The sequence below is a fragment of the Colius striatus genome, chromosome 2, assembly GCF_028858725.1.
Source record: "Colius striatus isolate bColStr4 chromosome 2, bColStr4.1.hap1, whole genome shotgun sequence".
NCBI classification, from domain to species: Eukaryota; Metazoa; Chordata; class Aves; order Coliiformes; family Coliidae; genus Colius; species Colius striatus.
The window spans coordinates 8,914,642-8,934,156 of record NC_084760.1 but is presented as its reverse complement, the minus strand read 5'-3'; the positions used below and the strand labels follow the sequence as shown (position 1 = coordinate 8,934,156).

General features: G+C 45.9%; 2 protein-coding genes across 2 annotated transcripts; one reads left to right on the top strand and one right to left on the bottom strand.

Moving 5' to 3' along the window:
• Positions 1-13,234: 13,234 nt before the first annotated feature.
• On the bottom strand, positions 13,235-16,967 carry BORCS6 (BLOC-1 related complex subunit 6). Its single transcript, XM_061989426.1, is given in 3 exon segments — positions 13,235-16,109; positions 16,112-16,370; positions 16,372-16,967. Coding segments are annotated over 3 exon segments (1,137 nt in total). The 5' UTR covers positions 16,441-16,967; the 3' UTR covers positions 13,235-15,300.
• On the top strand, positions 16,356-18,758 carry PNRC1 (proline rich nuclear receptor coactivator 1). The gene is made up of 2 exons (XM_061989427.1): positions 16,356-16,982; positions 17,602-18,758. The coding sequence occupies exons 1-2, from the start codon at positions 16,554-16,556 to the stop codon at positions 18,040-18,042; spliced, it is 870 nt and encodes a 289-aa protein (XP_061845411.1). The 5' UTR covers positions 16,356-16,553; the 3' UTR covers positions 18,043-18,758.
• Positions 18,759-19,515: the final 757 nt, after the last annotated feature.

The following is a 19,515-nucleotide window of genomic DNA, read 5'->3' as shown; positions in this document are numbered from 1 at the left end:
CTCCCTTGACTTAAAACCATTAAAAAACCCCACATACTAAACCCCCTGTGCACACTTTAACTTCTTCCCTAATTGTGAACTGAACATTTAACCAAATCATTACCAATGAATAACCTTACACTTTCAATGTCAGTTATTAGTATGGTAAGTATCTAGATAACTTGTTCTGTGCAAATTACCGGAGTGGATAAATTAGGGCTTCTTTTCTGAAGGAAGAACATGTGGTGTTGCCTCTTTTATACTGATGTAGGGCAACAACCCCACTACTGCTCTCAGTATAACATTATTTTCCATGTATTCATAAAGTAATAATGAATATAAGAAGAAAATAAAACCAGAATCATAGAATAGTAGGGTTGGAAAGAACCTTTAGAGATCATCTAGTCCAACCCCCCTGCAGAAGCAGGTTCACTTAGATCAGGTCACACAGGAACATGTCCAGGCAGGTCAATAAGACCTCCAAGGAAGGAGACTCCACACCCTCCCTGGGCAGCCTGTGCCAGGGCTCCCTCACCTCACAGTAAAATAGTTTTTTCTGATGTTTAAGTGGAACTTTTTGTGTTCCAGCTTCATCCCATTACCCCTTGTCCTGTTGCTAGATACAATAGAAAAAATGGATGCCCCAACCTCCTGACACCCACCCTTTAGATATTTGTAAATATTAATAAGATCCCCTCTCAGTCTCCTTTTTTCTTCTCTTGATGCCATAAACCTGTCAGTTATTGTATGTGGAACACAGCAAAATATATTTCTTATTTACTGATTCAATTAATTCATTACTTTTTGATTGTTTTTTATGTCACAGCAGACTGACTTACAACAAAATGGATGTCTAGTACAATGTTCCTTTGTGACTGGTTTCCTTTCAGCACGCGTGAAACCCTTGTCTGGACCTGTCCAAATCTGAGTAAATATTTTAACTACTGTAGTCATTCTGTATACCAATAGTATTTAGATTCTAATAGTATCAGAAGCAAAAAGAAACCCCACCAACTAAAAACAGTACAATGAAAACATTCTTTTAGATTTAAGGGAAAGTTAATATTGTAATAGCTTATGGATGAGTTCTCTAACACACTTGTAGGCTTCTGCATTTAAAAATCCTGAGTGTGCACTGTCTCACTTAAAAATCAGAACAAAAACAAGGAGATCACCATTTTTTAATTGATGCCTATTCATCTGGTGTCAACAATTCAGAACCTAACTTGTGACACAAATTAGTTTTCTGGGTTTGAAAATGAAAATAAGATTTTAAGAGAAAGGGAGGTTTTATTCCTTATATGTATACAATAACAAAATGGGATGATTAAACAAAGTTTAAAGTGTTGCAATGTATTTGAGAAAATAAAATGGCATGTACAGTTGTCTTACAGAAAGCTTTGAGAGGAAGTCAGCAACAAAATTACCAGGCCTAAATTTCAAAGACGTTAGGGGGCACCAGGACCTCACAGACTTCAAAGTAAAGCATGGTTCCTTTTCCTGTCCAAAATAAACAGGAAACAGCATGAAATAGCAAAATCAACTCCTGGAGTCATTCCCTAGTGTGAGATGATGATACAGTCCTTAATACAATTTCCAAAAGAAGACAACACAGACAATTAGTAGAATATAGACTACACTCTCATCTCTCTAAGAGTAATGAAATTAACTAATGAGTGCAATATAAGCAGCTTGCTTTCAAGTCTGTCTAAACCTTAAATTTCTCCTTCATGTTTTCATTCTGGGAATATGACACTTTCAGCTTGAGCCTCTAACGTATTACAGCATTAGTTCAACCCCTAGAGTAAATCACTGTATGTAGGCAGGGGGCACACAGTGAGCTTGGCATGGAGCTGCTTTAAATCCAGGTCCCTGAATTAGGTTTCATGCTTTGTGTAGCCATCACAAGCCATCAGACTACACCACCAAACATGCAAGTGCTGTAATGATGACATGGAAGTCTCACATCACTCAGGAGACATTAACAGTCATAGCTCTGACATGCAGACATGGCAGATCATCTACTTTGCAGATCCACAGAATCACAGAATGGTAGCGGTTGGAAGGGACCTTTAAAGATCATCTAGTCCAACCCCCCTGCAGAAGCAGGGTCACCTAGATCAGGTCACATAGGAAAATGTCCAGGTGGGTCTTGAAGACCTGCAAGGAAGGAGCCTCCACAACCCCTCTGGGCAGCCTGTGACAGGGCTCCATACCATCTGGGAAAGAATTCAAAGATGTGTGTCTGCACAGAGGGAAGAAGGTACCTGTCTGTCCAGAAGATTTTGTTCTTGAAGATGAACAACAGCTGTGACTTGCAGGCCTGGAAAACAGGATACTTTGCTATTTTTCCTCTGCAGCTGAAATGATGGTGTGTTTCATCTGACACAGAAACAGCTGGACAAGAAGCTTATAATGACAGGCATTCCTGGAAGACCGATCTCCCTAGAGTTCTCACTATTTGACCTAGACACCTGAGGCCCTACTCACATCAGCTAGGAAAGAAGATTTTCAATAGAAATCTACACTAAAAATACCCAGATGGAACATTCAAGAATATATGGTCTATTGTATAAAACAAAATCATAGGGCAGTAGTGTGTTTTGAGTATGGCTAAAGTAATCAACGTACTAAGATTTCACAACGGAAGATGACTAGCAGGAGGGGCTAACAGTATGACATAATATACAAGAAGCTTATCTAATTTATGCAAGTGGAAAGCATGACTCACAGTCTTTGGAGCTGGGCTGGAGAGGGACTGGATTCCACAAAATAAAACAGTGTTCTGTTGCTACACTTTCTAGTTTCTGCCTGAATATGGCTACTTCAGTAAAAATGTTACCCTGAATGGAGGCTGTGGTTAAAAGTAATGGAGTAACTGAGCTCATGGCTAATGTGGCTGGCAGACTAGGGCCATCAGTAGCTGATAGAGGGTAACCACTTCTCTACAGCCTGAAATAGCCAAGACAGCGTCAGTGTTTCAGTCATAGCCAAGAGAGGGTTAGTGTTTCAGCCTCCAGACCTGTGTACATGATGGTCAAATTCTGGGTTGCTATACTGGCAGAAATCTTTTTCTCATGTGATCAGTCACACAAAGAAAAGATTATTACCCATAGGCACTCTCTCAGACTGGCATCACAAATATATGCCTGTAGATGTGTATACTACGGATATACATGAATATAAACCTCTAGAGAATAATGCATGTATGAGCTATAATACAGTACCTGAGAAAATACATACAGACCTCTTTTTATTTATATGTCTTTATTACAGAAACTATGCAGAACATACTGTACACATGTAAATGAACAGCACAGTCTCTGTCCTGAGGTGTTTGCAGTCCTGAAAATACCCCAAGAAACTGGCCAAAGGCAAAGGAGAGGAACACAAAGTAAAGCAAAGTGATCATTCTGGCTTTCTTTAAAATCAAAGCTGAATGTATGTTTATATTGCATAAATATCATTAAGTTATAGTAAAAGATAGGTATGCATCCATGTTTCTATATAAAACCAAATGCTCAAAGGTTGCCCTTGTGAGGTTAGTTTTGCTTCCTGTTGGTGTGCACTGTGGAACACGCTTTGCAAGAACACACGCTAATTTTTGCTGAAAAAGCCTCACTCAAAAGGAAGTAGAGAGTAAGAGGAGTGTCTTAGCACATCCATCTGCAGCATCACTGTTCTAGGGAGCCCTAAGAATAGATGACAAATGCCATTTTAGAGAATGATGTTGTATGGGTGGTAAATTCATGTCTTCCAAGCATTCCTTAGAGAAAGGAAAAGTTGGGTTTGGGGTTTGTTTTTGTTTGAAGTATGTTTGTCACTCCCTAGAGATCCTCTTTTTCATTCTCACTGCTTTAGGCTTCACAGCACAGTGACAATTTGTGATGGACACTATGGAGTGGACTTTGCCTCAGAGAATGTGGCACCTGTGATCCATTGCTGTTCATACAGCTACAGTTGAAGTCCACGCCAGTTCTTTCTCCTGTTGGTTTTACCTGCTGTAACTAAGCTAAGATTAATACCAAAAAAGAAAGCTGTTATCCTTGTACTCAAACCTTTGCTCAGGATTGCTATGAAACTGGCCTGCCCAGGTGGACTTTTAGTTACTCAGAGAGACCTTGAGAAAGGGAAGGAGGTACAAAGATGACTCTGTACTTACGTGAAATGGATTTCCCAGATCTCTGAGTAGTTTGAAGTCTGGGGCTTTGGCTAATGATCTTTACTCGCTGAAAGGGTGCAGGCTGTTACTGGAAATGTTAACATTTCTTTAGAAGAGTCACTTTGTCAATTCCTCTATCTACCTCTGCTCTACAGAAACTGCTTTTCAAAAATCCCTTTAGCAAGAAAAGTCTCCACATATTCTTCCAAGTACTGGGAGGCAGGTCTGCTGAAATGAGTTTAGTATTATGTTCTTTACCACAACTGGATGTTTTCTCAGAGACCCACTATGTGATGGGTTCTAAGTCTTCTAAACTTCAGTGAAATACTGTTATCAGTCTCAGTGGACTGTGACTCAGGCTCCACCTCTACATGTTCTCTAACATGGAGAATTTGAAAAATGTGCCAGCAAACATTGGTGCACAACAGCAGAGGTACAGTGATTTATTAAATATAAAGCACTGGACGATGACACAGAGACAAGAGTCTCAAATGAGTATAAGCAGTATGGACACAACACTGGTTATCCACAAAGGTATGCAGGTTTAAAATAGAAAGCCTGTTTTGATTATTTGTGTCTTAGATGCAAAGTTTAAGTACCACAGAAGAAACAGATAGAATTTAGAAAAACAAGGCATTCTGTCCTAAAACACAACCCACTGCACTGTTTTCTTTTCTCTCCACTGCAGTTTGTACCAGCTTCATATGGGTAAAGCTGTGACTAGGTAACCTTTACCCACTTGGTATTTGAAGTCTCAGCAACTCAGAAAAGAGTTTTTATGTATCTAACAACAAAAAATTAAAAGCTAAGGCTCCTTTTTTTGTGGAGTTAAATCCAGTTAGCAGCCGGTCACCTGTGGTGTTCCCCAGGGCTCTGTGCTGGGGCCTGTTCTGTTTAATATCTTCATCAATGATCTGGATGAGGGGATTGAGTGCACTCTCAGTAAATTTGATGATGACACCAAGCTGGGTGGATGCACAGACCTGCTTGAGGGCAGGAAGGTTCTTCAGAGGGACCAGCACAGGCTGGAGCAATAGGCTGAAGCCAATTGCATGAGGTTCAACAAGGCCAAGGGCACGGTCCTGCACTTGAGCCACAATAACCCCAGGCAGCACAACAGGCTTGGGGCAGAGGGGCTAGAAAGCTGTCTTGCAGAAAAGGACCCAGGGGTGTTAATTGGCAGCCAGCTGAACATGAGCCAGTAGTGTGCCCAGATGGCCAAGGCAGCCAAGGGCATCCTGGCTTGTATCAGAAACAGTGTGATCAGCAGGACCAAGGAAGTGACTGCTCCCTTGTACTTGGTGCTGGTGAGTCTGCACCTCAAATACTGTGTCCACTTCTGGACCCCTCACTCCAAGAAGGAGACTGAGGTGCTGGAGCGTGTCCAGAGATGGGCAACAAAGCTGGTGAGGGGTCTGGAGAACAAGTGTGATGAGGAGCAGCTGAGGGAGCTGGAGATGTTTAGGCCCAGAGAAGAGGAGGCTGAGATGTGACATGGTCACTCTCTACAAATACCTGAAAGGGAGCTGTAGTGAGGTGGGAGGTTGATCTCTTTTCTCCAATAATAAGATACTACACAAGGAAATGGGCTCAAGTTGCACCAGGGGAAGTTTAGATTGGACATTAGGAAGAACTCTTTCACCAAGAGGGCTGTTAAGCATTGTAAGGGGCTGCCCAGGGAGCTGGTGGAGTCACCATCCCTGGAGATATTAAAAATACACACAGATGAGGTGCTGAGGGATGTGGTTTAGTTTAGTGATGGGCCTGGCAGTGTGAAGATATTTGTTGGGCTTGATAATTTTAAAGGTCTTTTCCAACAGTAATGATTCTATGATTCCTTCCAGTGCAACCCTGCTTCCAACTATGGGCCTCTTTCCTGGGAGCAATCCAAACACTAGCACAAGTAACACACTTTTGTAGGCTGTAGGTCAACATGACATGAGTGCTGGCAGCTGCAAGCCCTCCCTGAGCACTTTCCTTATCTCAGCTGTTAGCGTCAAGCTTACACACCCTTTATTCTCCACTGTTGATTACGAATCCTCCCTGAGCAACTGTTTGTGCAGTGAAACAAGGCAGGGAACCCATGCAGCAGAAAAACAAGCAAGCCTCCCCCTCCCTCTTTGCTAGGCTCAGCTGGGCTGAATTTCTTGCTCTGGTAAATTTTGTGGCTGCATAAGCAACCTGGATGAACTTGTGAGAGAAATGTACTCGATGGGCAGGGCTGGGACAGGACACTAGTTTCTAAGGCTGCCTGAATACATGCCTGGCATTGCCACCAAGTATCACACTGAGCCTCAGTTTCTCTTAGATTAGTGACATACCGACTACAAAACTGACATTATTAACCCAGATCTTTAAACAAACATTCCACTCAACCATGTGAGAAGTTTATTGCTGGATCTTTTAAGCTTTCCAGTGTAGAAAAGTCCAAGACAAAGTTAAACCCAGGACAGCTATTGTATAACCACAGTCAGCAAACTATGGTTACATCCACCATTGTTCTTGATCTAGCTGTGTTCTTTTCCTGTTACTGACACCTTCTGTCACTATAAAGCAGCTTTTTACCTTTGGGTGCCAAAACCACATGTACAAAAAAACTGTCAGTTGCTTTTTCTTTTTCTGGGGTGTGGGCCACAAAGGTGGTTCAATCATCACATTCAGCATCAGTCTGATGTTAAATATTATTTTCTTCTACACAAACCATGGCATCCAAAAGCATGACAAACAAAAGTGTGTCCACTTTTGATGGTATTAATCATGTCAGAGATCAAGTAGTTTCTGTCACTGAAGGGAGATAATGGATGCAGTGAATGTTTGCCTGGCAGATCTACTGCAATACAGACAACCCACCACCTGACCTACTTATTGTTTCTTCTTACTTCTAGAGAAGCAATCTGGAGCCAGGTTTGCAGATCTCCCAGTGGGATCTCTGATCCTTTTCTGCCCCAGGGGCATGCCATTTCTGCAGTGACTCATAAACAATGCTCTTTGCAGTGGGAATTCACTTTCAGCCATGCCTGCTATCGAACAGGTTTCCAAATTGCAATTATTTCAGCTTTCTAGCACAGCTGGCTGTGCATGTATGCATAAAGTAAGACAGCAGTGCAAAAAATCTTAATTAATAAACCAGTGTAACAGATAAACATTTTGATATAACTCTCCTGTGTTTGCATCATCCAGCTGCCTTTTTGCAGAGGTGACACAGAATCTAACAGACAGTGACAAGTCACACTGCTGAGGGTATGTTGTGTAACAAGAAGCTGATTCCCTGTGTTCAACCCCAGACTTTGTTTCCCAAATACTCTGCAAATGGCTATCAGCAAGATACTTAAAATCTCACTTAGATATTCTTAGAGGAAAAAAAAAATAACAGTTTTGCTTCAGTCCTTGTTTTGTCTAGTGAAACCCAACTATTTGTGTGACAAAGTGTTCCCTTCTATGTTGAAGCACAGCTCACAAATAACTGAGTGAAAAGACTACGTGCCTGTGATTTCACAACCCCCAGTGCTGCTGAATGAATGCTGCAACCAAAAACTTCTACAGTGCTACGTAAATTCTAGTAGTCATCAACAAGTTACACAATTTTCCTGGTTTATATTAACACATAGTGGAAACATGTTCCATGACTCGTACTTCACAGTATGTCCAAATCGGTTACCTCACTTACTTACATTACAGTTCAGTTAAAGGGGAAGAAACAGACCCTGGCATTTGGTTGGACTGAAGGTTTTCAGTTGTTGCTGATAGGTACTTTAGTAAAAAGATGGTACTTACTAAGAACTGCCTAGCAGAGCGTTACTAAGGCTTGAACTTTAACATCTTCTCAGCTTGACTCCTTACAGCTGTTCAACTCAGTGCAGCTGCTTCTTCTTGTTGTTTCAAACAGTATTTTAGCACTTAGTAGAATTAGTCCTTTGGTTTGTTCATGATGGTGAATCACTGAAAATAAGGGAAGAATAATCTTCTTTAAAAGGAATTTATTTGCCATACTGAAGTATGCACACGTGTGTCTTGGTGAACAAATGGGAGGATCTGGTTTGGCATATTCTGTACTCATAAAATCATAGAATGGCAGGGGTTGGAAGGGACCTTTAGAGATCATCTAGTCCAACCCCCCTATTGAAGCAGGGCCACCTTGATCAGGTCACATAGGAACACCTAATATTCAAGCCTATCCTTCTTTACCACCATTCCTTTCCAAGGTTTGTTGCAAGTAGTAAATATAACAAATCCTATTCAGTTTTGCAACATCCACATAAACACATACAGCTCTCAGTAAAGACAGTGAGAACCCTGCATGGGTTATGTACCAAAAGCTACCATGGAGACCAGAATGCCATACAGCAGTAGTTTTACTTCAGTATTACTCTTTTCTGGTATTAAAAGGAAAACCAACATTGTTTGCTTTGGGGACTTGCACGTATTTGATAAATATTGCATCACCTCTCCATGTCACATGGTATTTGGTATTCTATAACCCCATCCTCAAGAGCCTATGTAAGCAGCAGTATCTCTTCCCAGATACATCACGGCACACACAATTGTACCAGTATTCTTTTGCAAGGCATATTATTAAAGTAAATCAGAATCAAGTAAACGAGAGGAAGCTTTCTTCAGTTACAGATGTTTATTTTTGTAATGCCTTCTGCTTAGTGGAGCAAGCAGAAATCTGCTGTCTACACAGTTTCCCAGCTGTAGTCAATTTAAAAACAAGAGTGGGTATTTCAGACACAAGGCTTTGCAAGGAAGGCACAGCAAAAACAAGCAGAAGGCAATTTACTAAGAGATTGTAAAGGATGAAGGAACAGGTGAGATCAAAAAAGAATAAGTCAGGTAGGCATCCAGGACTTGCAGATAAACATTTTGAACTTGAGCCAGAATATGAATGAAAAACAAGGGCAACTGTAAGAGGACATAACTGAGCTAAATAAGAAAGTTGGTGCCTTAGTATGATAACAGCACTGATGTAGTAAGTCATGGGACTGAAGATGGAAGATAAGCGGGTTGAAATAATAGCAGAGAACTGATGAGGTCCAGAAAAAGGGTTTTGCCAGGGGGGAAATGCAGTACAACTGGAGGCTGTGGAAAATGGTGAACAGGGGGAGGGACACACACACAGAGCTGTCGTAACTTCCCCAGTTGCTCTCAGCAGACAAAAGAAAGCTGATGACATCAAAGCAGGAGAGATGAAAGGCTTGTAGTTGCACATCTCTTTCTTTAAAGACAGAAACAAAACCAAACTAGATCCATATCACCAAGTATAAATGGCACACGGGAAGAGGTTTTGGAAGATGGAAAATCCCAGTCTTGCTCAGCAGTGAGAAACAGCCCTTTCCTTCCTGCTGAGGACACATCACTGGAAAGTCCCAGCCTGAAAAGAAAAATCCAGCCAGCAAACAAATTGCGTGGGCAGTGAGAACAGAAAGAGGAACAAGGTCAGGTGACACTTTGACTTTAAAGGACTTTATTTTCAGGTTAGCATTTCCTTGAGTGGCAACCCTTCAAGTTCAGACAAGAGTGAAAATGGCTGCACAACGTCACTGCTGGTATTGGACCACAGAAAGCAAGCTCATTTCTTCAAAAGCCAAGATTGCAACCTGGGATTTTTTTTCCTGCTACTGAGTGTAGTAAAACGATCCCAGTGACAAACCAGATACTCAGGATTATTACACCACTGTAAAATTAGAAATGACTGTCTGGCAGGTTTGTGGAATGTTTTTTTCCCCTTCATTTACGGGTACTTGCAGATAAGGAAGCTGTCCTTAACAAAGCACTTCCTAACAGCTCGCTGGGCACTGCTCTTTTGTCTGAACAGCAAGTTCAATGCTGGGAATTTTTCCAGCATTGTCCATAAAGAAAACAAGGAAAAATTATGGTTGGGTCACAGTGAGACAAGAAATATAGTGTTGGACAAAGTTCTAGGATCCTTCTCTTAACTAGCATTCATGAAAACAACAACATAACTTATTACCCCACTCTGAAATAAATCAGCTTTCCACAAAGGTACTTCACGGTAATTAATCACAGCAACATTAACTCAAGTTTCAGGAGCAATTACAGTGACACCACTTTCTACCTGTAATCTAGAAAAATACCCAAGTTGTTTTTCACTCTGCTTTTTTGCTCTCCCAGTTAATGAGTGTTACTGCAGCCTCTCTGATCTACATGGCAGTCCAACCCTGAGAGCAAACAACAGATGCCAGTTTTGCAAGTGTTGTGTACTGCCACATCTTCAACCCTATCAGTAATTAAAATGTAGTCTTTTTATTTTCTTTCAACTCAGCTTAAGTCTCATCAGGATTCTACAACACTGCGAGTGCCATCTTGACAGCTAATAATTATTATTGAGACCTGTTCACATCATCTCAAATGGAGCATCTCCCTTCTGATGAAAGGCTGAGGGAGCTGGAGCTCTTCAGTGTGGAGGAGACTGAGGGTGATCTCATTCATGTTTACAAATACACAAAGGGTGGGTGTCAGGAGGATGGAGCCAGGCTGTTCTCAGTGATGGCCAGTGATAGGACAAGCGGCAATGGGTACAAACTGGAACAGAAGAGGTTCCAAAGAAATACAAGGAGAAACCTCTTCCCTGTTGAGGTGAGGGAGCACTGGAAGGGGCTGCCCAGATGGGTTGTGGAGTCTCCTTCTCTGGGGACATTCAAACCCCATCTGGACGAGTTCCTGTGTGACCTACTCTAGGTGGTCCTGCTCTGGCAGGGGGGTTGCACTGGATGATCTTTCGAGGACCCTTCCAGCCCTTGAGATTCTCTGATCCTATGAAATTTGGGAAGAGGATCAGTTAGCAATCTTGGCAGGGGCTGGGGAGGTTTTTGGTTTGTTTTTTGCACTGCTTCTAATGTGTATAAATAGTAGGAGGAAACCAGAACTCCAGGAAGATTTGGAATTTTGATTCTTTGTACTTTTTCCTGTTTCAAGACAAAGACATCATGCTACTGTGGTTGCAACAAGGAGCAGAAGGATCTTGATTTCTAAGGTGGAAACTCGGGGCTCAAGTCTATTGATCACGTTTCTACTTCTGGAGCTCTGAACAGCAGAGAACAATGATGACAAAAGCTTTCCCCAGGCACCAAGCTGCAGCAGCAAATGAGAAACACAGACTAGTTTCAGTTCCTGCATCTGATGCAATAACTGCACTGAACTTTCTAAAGCAGAAATATTGTGTCTCCCACTTCCCCTTGTGCTCTTATATGTGTGGCAGGAGAATCCAGGATATGTTTCCTGGGTGGTGTCAGAAGTGGAGACAATACTCACAAAAAGGTATTAAATGGACCCTTTATGATATCCATAGGAATCTTCTTTTCTCAAAGCAATTTCCTAGCAACAAAAGGAGGTTGTGATAGCAACATAAACACAATCTGCTGATCTTTTAAAGGCTTTTTGGGGTTTTTTTTTCAGATGTAGACACCAGTGCTGAACAGAATGAGGCAGTGTGGCATCTGACAGCATGAAGCTATCCCATGTTGGATGACACTTACTGCAAGAAGCCTCTATCTTAAAGGCTTTTCAGTGTCAGCTAACGGTTTGCTAGAAGAGCTGATCTACTCCCCTGGAAAGTTGCTGCTAATTTTGAAGATTTAAAAATTAAGGGCTTTGTCTTTTGTTAGTACAGTTGTGCTATTTAAAACCATTTCAAAACAGCTGCATTTTTAATGCTAGGAGGTATGCTCTTGGATTCCACTCATGTACCTCATTCCGGTACCTCAGTCAGACCTTACTCATGAGAGTAAGAACCATCATAAAACTGGACATTTCAGCCAAAAGATTTATTTCCTGAGGGTGAGGGAGCACTGGAACAGGCTGTCCACATGGGTTGTGGAGTCTCCTTCTCTGGAGATGTTCAAACCCACCTGGACGAGTTCCTGTGTGACCTACTCTAGGTGGTCCTGCTCTGGCAGGGGGTTTGGACTGGATGATCTTCCTGGGTCCCTTCTAACCCTAGAGATTCTGTGATCCCTTCCCCCCTCACTGTTTGACAAGATTGGATGAAGCAGAACCAAGTACACTTTCATCAGAAAAAGAGATTTCCATAGTCAGATGTGACAACTGTCTTAAAAGAAACAAAAAGTTAACAGGCTAACCCAATTCCCAAGAGAGTAACCTAATTCCTTACAGAGTCACTGGCGGTTATCAGAGCAGGGAAGTTACTCCTGGCACACAGCTAATTCTGTATCTGGCTTGGCTTAGTGCTCCCCACGTCATTTTATTTTGTTAACTTTCTTTGACCTTGCCTAACAATAAAAGTTCATTTGGCAGCTGGTGTGGAAAGGAAAACAAGACCAACGGTAAAGCTGAGTGACTAAGCACGACTCGGAAAATCCAAACATGGTTTTATTCTGCCCACTGACCCTTTAAGCAAAAAAACAAGGCTAAAACAATCAGAAAGCTTTCACACTCAACATCTCAAAGTTGGAAAGTGCCAGAATGAACACAGACTATGCACAACAAAGCCTTAACACAGATCAAAGAGGCAGCACCAAAAAATGTCTGGCTGCAGCAGGACCAGGTTCACCAGCTGCACGTAGCTCACAAGTGCTTTACGTGGGACTCCATGTGCAGGGCTGGCACAGGCACTGGCAGGTATCACCACTCCTGCAGCAAAGGACGCTGGCAAGCATTTTGGGGGGGATAGAAACAATGGCAGCTATAGAATAACATAACATATTGATACCAACTTCAGTGGCACAGAACAGGCTTTCATCATTTCAGCCGTACGTGCCCCATGGATGGCAAACGTACGAGGCAGACATCTGGGAACAGGAGCCACTTCACCAAGCTCAGTGAAGTCTGCCCTTCAAACAAGCTGAAGCTTTCAGACAGGCATTACGAAACAAACCCAAACAGTGTAATTATCACTTCCTTCATGCTTGTAATTCACCAGTCATTCCTTTCTCATCACATGACTGACATCACTGTCAGAAATTACAGCCCGAGGACCTGGACTGAAACTAACTCTGCAATCACATTAATGGCTCTCTGTGCAGATGCAGGAGCAGAGTTCAAATTAGCTTTCCAATTATTTTACCAAATAAGAAAAGCACTAATTAAGAAGTGTAACACTTCAACAACTAATCATTAACCATTAAAACCATAAAAGCAACGATTTTATTCTACAGTCTTGACAATTTTAGCAGAGGATTAGCATTGAAAGTAGGTGACTGCAACACAAAATGCTACTTAAAATCCACAGCATACCGAAATGCAGATGCTTTGAAGGCTTCACCGTAGCCTGTATGGATAAAGCGTGGCTGTACATATGATGCAGCTATACAAATAAGCTTGCAGGTCTTTCCTGTGCATTTCAATACAAATTAAGCAAGATCAAACTTTGGTTTATCTTCTTGACAGGTACAAAACATAATTAGCAAAAGTACTCCATCTCCATGACACACATTTTCAAACTTTCCCAAGAATAACACCCCAAAGCTATTAAGAGGACAGCTGTTGCTGTGGTGCTTAGAAATCTTTATGGTCTTCTAGGCCCATGAGCAGGGGCAGTCAAGTTCTCCTTTTTTGCTCTGTTAACCTCTACTAGACCTCAGGTCCCTTTCTGGGGACACAGCTATACCCCAGAAGACAGTACCATGAGAGCTATGACCACAGAGCGCTACATTGGCACAACCCATTTCCAGCCATCTCCCATTGCCAGGGCTGGAAGGGCACACCTGAAATACATCCCTGCGCTGAAGGAAAAGACGTGAACATGTCCAAAATCCCAAACTAAGCCGGAGACTGGTATTATGCAAACCAGAGTGGCAGAAAACCAACTCACTTTGTTGCAGAAGCACAGCATCCCTCACTCAGTGTTTTTAATGAGACTACGGTGGGGTAGAGCTGCACCCATCATGAACCTCTCTGCACTTCAACTGAAAGTTAAAGGGCTTGCTTTGTATTTCTGGCTACCTTCGTTCCCAGGCATTTCAGAGCTGCTGGTCACCAAAAGCACCATTACACATACATAAGATCACAGTGATTGTTTCTCTGCTGACATGTTGTTACAAGGGCATTTGTGACCTAAACGGATTGCTCAGAGCATCGTCCATGAGGCTAGTTGCATAGGAACCATAGCAAGCAGAGAATTTGGCTACTCTCAGGCCTCAGAGGAAATACTTACTGATACAGCAAAATCACTTCTGCATACAGTAATGCATATGCAAAAGCTTCAAGTTATACACATAAATTCTCCCAAAGTACCCATTTTATGTCAGTCACACACCCACGTTAATGTCATCACATATTCACATTCCTCAGCTCATCAAATATTTTCCTAATTGAAGTAAACTACCACAACAGAACCACAGGATTGTTTCACAGTGATGCCATTTAAACTTCTGCACTGTGAAAACTGTACAGACTAATAGAGGCAAAGCGTATTTTCTCTGAAGGCTTTTATTCAGAACTCTGAATATCGATGTTTCTATCTGAACCTCAGTTATATTCCATGGAGTTTATCTCAGAAAGCACGTGTCTTTGCTATATACATTAAATTCCCTCGTATCTTTTCTTACAGCTGTGCCCTGTAAGAGGCAACAGCGTTTGGGGTGTTTGTTTGCTGTAAGGGCAGAAGTGAGAATTATTCGTCAGGCACTAAGTCAACTACAAATAAGCACATATGTCTCTAAGCATCAAGCAGGTATTCACAACCATCATAAATTTGGTTTAAAAACCCTATTAACAGCTCATTTTAATTAAGGTGGGTTAGTTTTTCCTAGCCCTCAATAAATAGAAAGCATAAGGCATGTGGAATCCAAATTCTTTAATGGAGCCGAAGCTAAAAAGCACCGCCTGCCATTTACCCCGCGACTTCAACTGGGCCCTCTTCCTTCATCGGCTGCCAACATTGCACTTCTTCCCGATTAACACCGGCGAACTGGCCACCGACATCGGGTGGTCTCGTACAGGGGCAGAGAGAAAGAGGAAAGGACGTACAGGCGGAGGGCTGAAGCCGCCGTATGCGGGGCTGTAGGAGAGGGACAGCAGCAGCCCGAGCCCCGCCGGAGGCAAACCTGGCAAGGCGGGCAGACGGCGGGCCGGGGCCCGGGCGAGCCCCACTGCAGCGTCCGGCGAAGGCCCAACGGGAGCGCTGCTGGCTCTGCACGGGCGGCGGCGGCTCCTCGCTCGGTATCCCGGCGGCGGCGGCCTTACTTGCAGAGCCCCTCCAGCCGCTCCAGAGTGCCCTTCATGTCGCGGATGCGCTTGGCCAGCGCGGGCACGGGCTGCATGGCGCGGTCCAGCTCCTCGCAGCGCGCCACCAGCGCGTACATGGCGCGGATGCTGAGGTCGGCCGCCTCGCCCAGGCTCTCCACGCCGTCGCGGTACGTCTGGATGCAGCCGACGCTGAGCGCCGTCAGGGCCTGCAGGCCGCAGTGCACGTTGCGCAGCAGCTCGTCCACCTGCGCCGCCACCTGCCCGGCCAGGGCCACCACGTCCTGCAGCGCGCCGGGGTCGATGGCGGGGATGGAGCCGCCGCCGCTCGCCGCCGCCGGGGCCGGCTCGCCCCGCGGGGCGCCGCTCAGCCGGATCCGCCGCTCCAGGTTGTTGGCTACGAACTGCGTGAGGCGCCCCTCGCGCAGCACCGTCCCCTCCAGCTCCAGGGCGCTCGCCAGCGTCGCCCGCCGCCCCTCTGCCAGCTGCCGCCCCGCCGCCGCCGCCACCGCCCCGCCGCCGGCGGCCAGGCTCAGCGCCTCCAGGCTCCGCTCGTCCCGCCTCAGCCCCGCCGCCTCCCGGCCGGGGCCCTCCTCCCGCTCCGCCGCCGCCGCGGCCGGCTGCCCGCCGGGAACCTCCATGGCGGGCGACGCGTGCGTGCCCAACGGCGCGCCGCTAGCCGCCAGGGGGCGCGCCGCCTCCTGTTTACGTCCCCCGCGATTGGCCGCGAGGAGCGAGGAGGCGCGGCCGCGGCTGTTTGTGTGCCGCCCGATTGGCCGGCAGCGCTCGCAGGCAGAGAACCGCCCTCCGGCTTCGCACTGCGGGCCCGTGACTTGGAGACTGGGGCGTGCCCGCTGTTTGTGTCTGTCCGGATTGGCCGGCCTGCGGAAGCGGGCGGGGCCCCAACTGTTTGTGTCGCTTCTGATTGGCCGAGGCGGGGCCGGAGCGGCCGCCGCGGCGCTCGGATTGGCTGCGCCCGGCGGAGGGGCGTGCCGCTCTCGCCGTCCCCGCGCGGCGATTGGAGCGGGGGCGGAAGGGGGCGTGTCCCGCTCGGGTAACAACACGGGGGCGCCGCTGGCTGCTCCTTTCACTCCCCCGCCATGTTCTCCTAGCAGCGGATCCGATTGCGCCACCATCTCAAGCCCACAAAGCCCGGGCAGACACTCCCCAGCGACCCGACCCGCTCATCCCCCCCACCCTGGGCCCGACCCCCTCTTCCCGGTACAGCTCTGGGTACCCACGTCCCACCATGGTCACCACCACGGCGCCGCCGCCCTTCCTGGCTCGGATCTCGGCGGGCACCGAAGACCCTCGGCGGCTGCCTTCTGCTCTTCTGCAGCGGCTCAGGCGGGGGGACAGCAACTGTGAGAACCAGCCCAGCTGCTGCCTGGCAGGCTCGGGCGGCAGCGCGAGGCCCGCGCTGAAGAGAGTCCGGCGGAGGAGGGGAAAGATCCGGCCCAGCCCCGCGGGTCTCCTGCCTAGCCGCTACCAGCAGTACCAGCAGCACCGCGCCGGCCTGGGGAGGAGGACCCCGCTGGGAACGCACGCACCGGGCGAACTTCGCCCTCACCCTGCGCCTCCAGCCGCAGCCGTCCCCAGCTTGGTAACGGTCCCTCCGGAGGAACCTCCCGCGCCCGCCCCTTCGAGACCAGCGCCCAGCAAACCCCTCAGGAAGGAGGTAAAGACGGGACTCCACTACTTCTATTCACTTCTCCACGCTCCCCCCCCCACCCCCCTCCGCCTTCTCCCTCATCACCGGGAGGCCGCCGGGGAGCGGCGAGCGGCTCACCCCCTCCCTGGGGCCCCTCGGTGCGGGCGGAGGGGTGTGTGTGTGGGGGAGAGTTTCCGTTACGCCGCTCGGACTGGGCCGGAGGGGGGGGAGAGGGCGACGGGGGAGAAATGGCGCGTGGCCATTGGCCGCTGGGCTCCGCCAATGGGCGCTCGCCGCTGCGCCCAGCAACAGCCGGATTTAGCCTGCTGGCCGCGCGCCAGCGGCCCCCTGCGCGCGCAGGCGGGACGTGCCGCGGCCGCAGCGCCCCATGGCGGCCGCGGCGGGGACACGGCTCTGCCCGTGGGACCGGCCGGCGGCGGGGATGGCCCCTAACGCCGGGCCGCCGTTCCCTCTACCGTGAGGGCGGCCCCCTCCGCATCTCTGTGGCTGCGCATCGCTTTTGTTGCGAGGAGGCGCGTTCCTCATTGTGCTGGCAGATGCCCCGGTAGCGGGTGTCGCGGCTGTGTGTTCCTTCATGAGGAAGAGAGAGGGGTCGTGTGTTGACGTGACTTCTTTGTCTCTGCAGTTCTTAAAGAACAAGATGGGAAAGTCTGAGAAGGCTGCCATCTCCCACAGCCAGCCTGTTCACGGTTTACACCTGGGTGAACAACCAAAGAGTAACAGGCAGAAGAGTAAATGTAACATGCCACTGACAAAGATCACCTCCGCAAAAAAGATAGAGAACTTTTGGCAAGATTCTGTGTCGCCAGAAATAGTTCAGAAGCAGGAGAAAAAGCCACTTAAAAACACAGAGAACTTCAGAAATGCCAAGTCCAAGAAACCTATCGCCCTGCCTGAAGCGAGCCAAAAAGAAAATTACGCTGGGGCAAAATTCAGCGACCCACCATCTCCCAGTGTCCTTCCAAAGCCTCCTAGCCACTGGGTAGGGGGCACAGCTGAACCATCTGACCAAAACAGGGAGTTGATGGCAGTCCATTTGAAAACTCTCCTAAAAGTTCAAGTGTAGTTTCCAAGATCCCTTGAATAATTGACAAAGAAAACTCCATCCAGGAAACTTAAACCATGCCTTGTTGCAACGAAAATTGCAGGAGACTTGTCAAGTCTTATAATACCATTTAAAAAAAAAAACCACGACAAAAAATCCTTGTATTATATTTTTTATGGTCATGTAAATAGTGTACATCGTGTACTATGTGTATATTCTTGTTCATAACTTTGAGAGGTACATTTTAGTTTTGTTATGAAAGGATGTATTTTGCACTGCCTGAATGGTAGATGTCTTGTATATAAAATAATGGACAATTTTAAGTGTGTGCTTGACACATGAAGACTTGACTCAATTTGCACAAGGTAATGAAAACTTTGGAAGGAGAGTACAGCTTTCTGCTTTTAAGGTTCCAGATCAAATGTGAATGTTCTATTCATGCACTACTGACAATAGTTTGACATTTCTCTGTCCCAACTGAGTACAAACATGCAATTTTCATACAAATGTGAAGTTTTACTCTCTGCTCTGGAAACAATATCTGGAATTTCCTGTTCCATCTGTTTGTTTTTAAAATTTAACTGGAATTTGAGCAAAATTCCAAGCCATCAATTGGAGCACTGCTGATTCTTTAAAAAAAAAAAAACAGAAAAAAAAAAAAGGAAAGAGCAGAGCTTTCTGCCAAAAATCTAATTGGTCACTAAAAAATTAAATAAAACAATTTGGCCTCCCCTTAAGCATGTCTTTTCTCTTTCTTTCTGTGTGTGTGTCTTAATTCACTCTGTGAACTTCAATGAACTTCCAGTGAATCAGTACAAATATTTTTGTCATTCTCAGACTTTTGACTATCCCAGTAGTTGAGTTGATAGCTCTTTAAGAATTCCTGTGTGTTTCCTTTCTGGTTGGTCATTTTAGGTTCCGTATTGGTTTTGTTTCTTGAAAATCGAGATTTTGAGAAAGTTTGGCAAGCAGATCCAAATTCTTGCTGCAGTGCTGCTTCACCACTTTAATAGTAAGTGGTTACGAAAGTCACTGATACTGAAAAGTAGCAATAGCAGAAAGGTGGGGATGGGGCAAGTTAAGCTTCGTATTTTTCACCAAATTTGCCTCTTGCTGATAGCAGTGCTGGAAAGCACATTCCTCTGATGTAAGATGGTTCAGCAGTTGGGCTGTAGATCAGTGTGACAAGCATGTTGAGGAGATAACTGGGGACAGGACAAGGGATAATGGAAAGAAACTGGAACACAAAAGGTTCCACAGAACCATAAGGAAAAACTCTTTCAGTGTTGAGGTGAGGGAGCCCTGGCACAGGCTGCTCAGGGAGGGTGTGGAGGCTCCTCCTCTGGAGGTTTTCAAACCCTCCTGGACACGTTCTTTTGTGACCTGATCTAAGTGAACCTGCTTCTGCAGGGGATAGGACTAGATGATCTCCAAAGGTCTCTTCCAACCCCTACAATTCTGTGATAACATGGAATTGCAGTTCTTTTGCTAATC

What these genes read in the sequence shown, in the direction of transcription:
- PNRC1 (XM_061989427.1), top strand. Translation starts at nt 16,554, where the DNA reads ATGGTCACCACCACGGCGCCGCCGCCCTTCCTGGCTCGGATCTCGGCG. An exon ending in GCAAACCCCTCAGGAAGGAG is followed by an intron (nt 16,983 to 17,601) that starts GTAAAGACGGGA and finishes TTGTCTCTGCAG; the next exon opens with TTCTTAAAGAACAAGATGGG.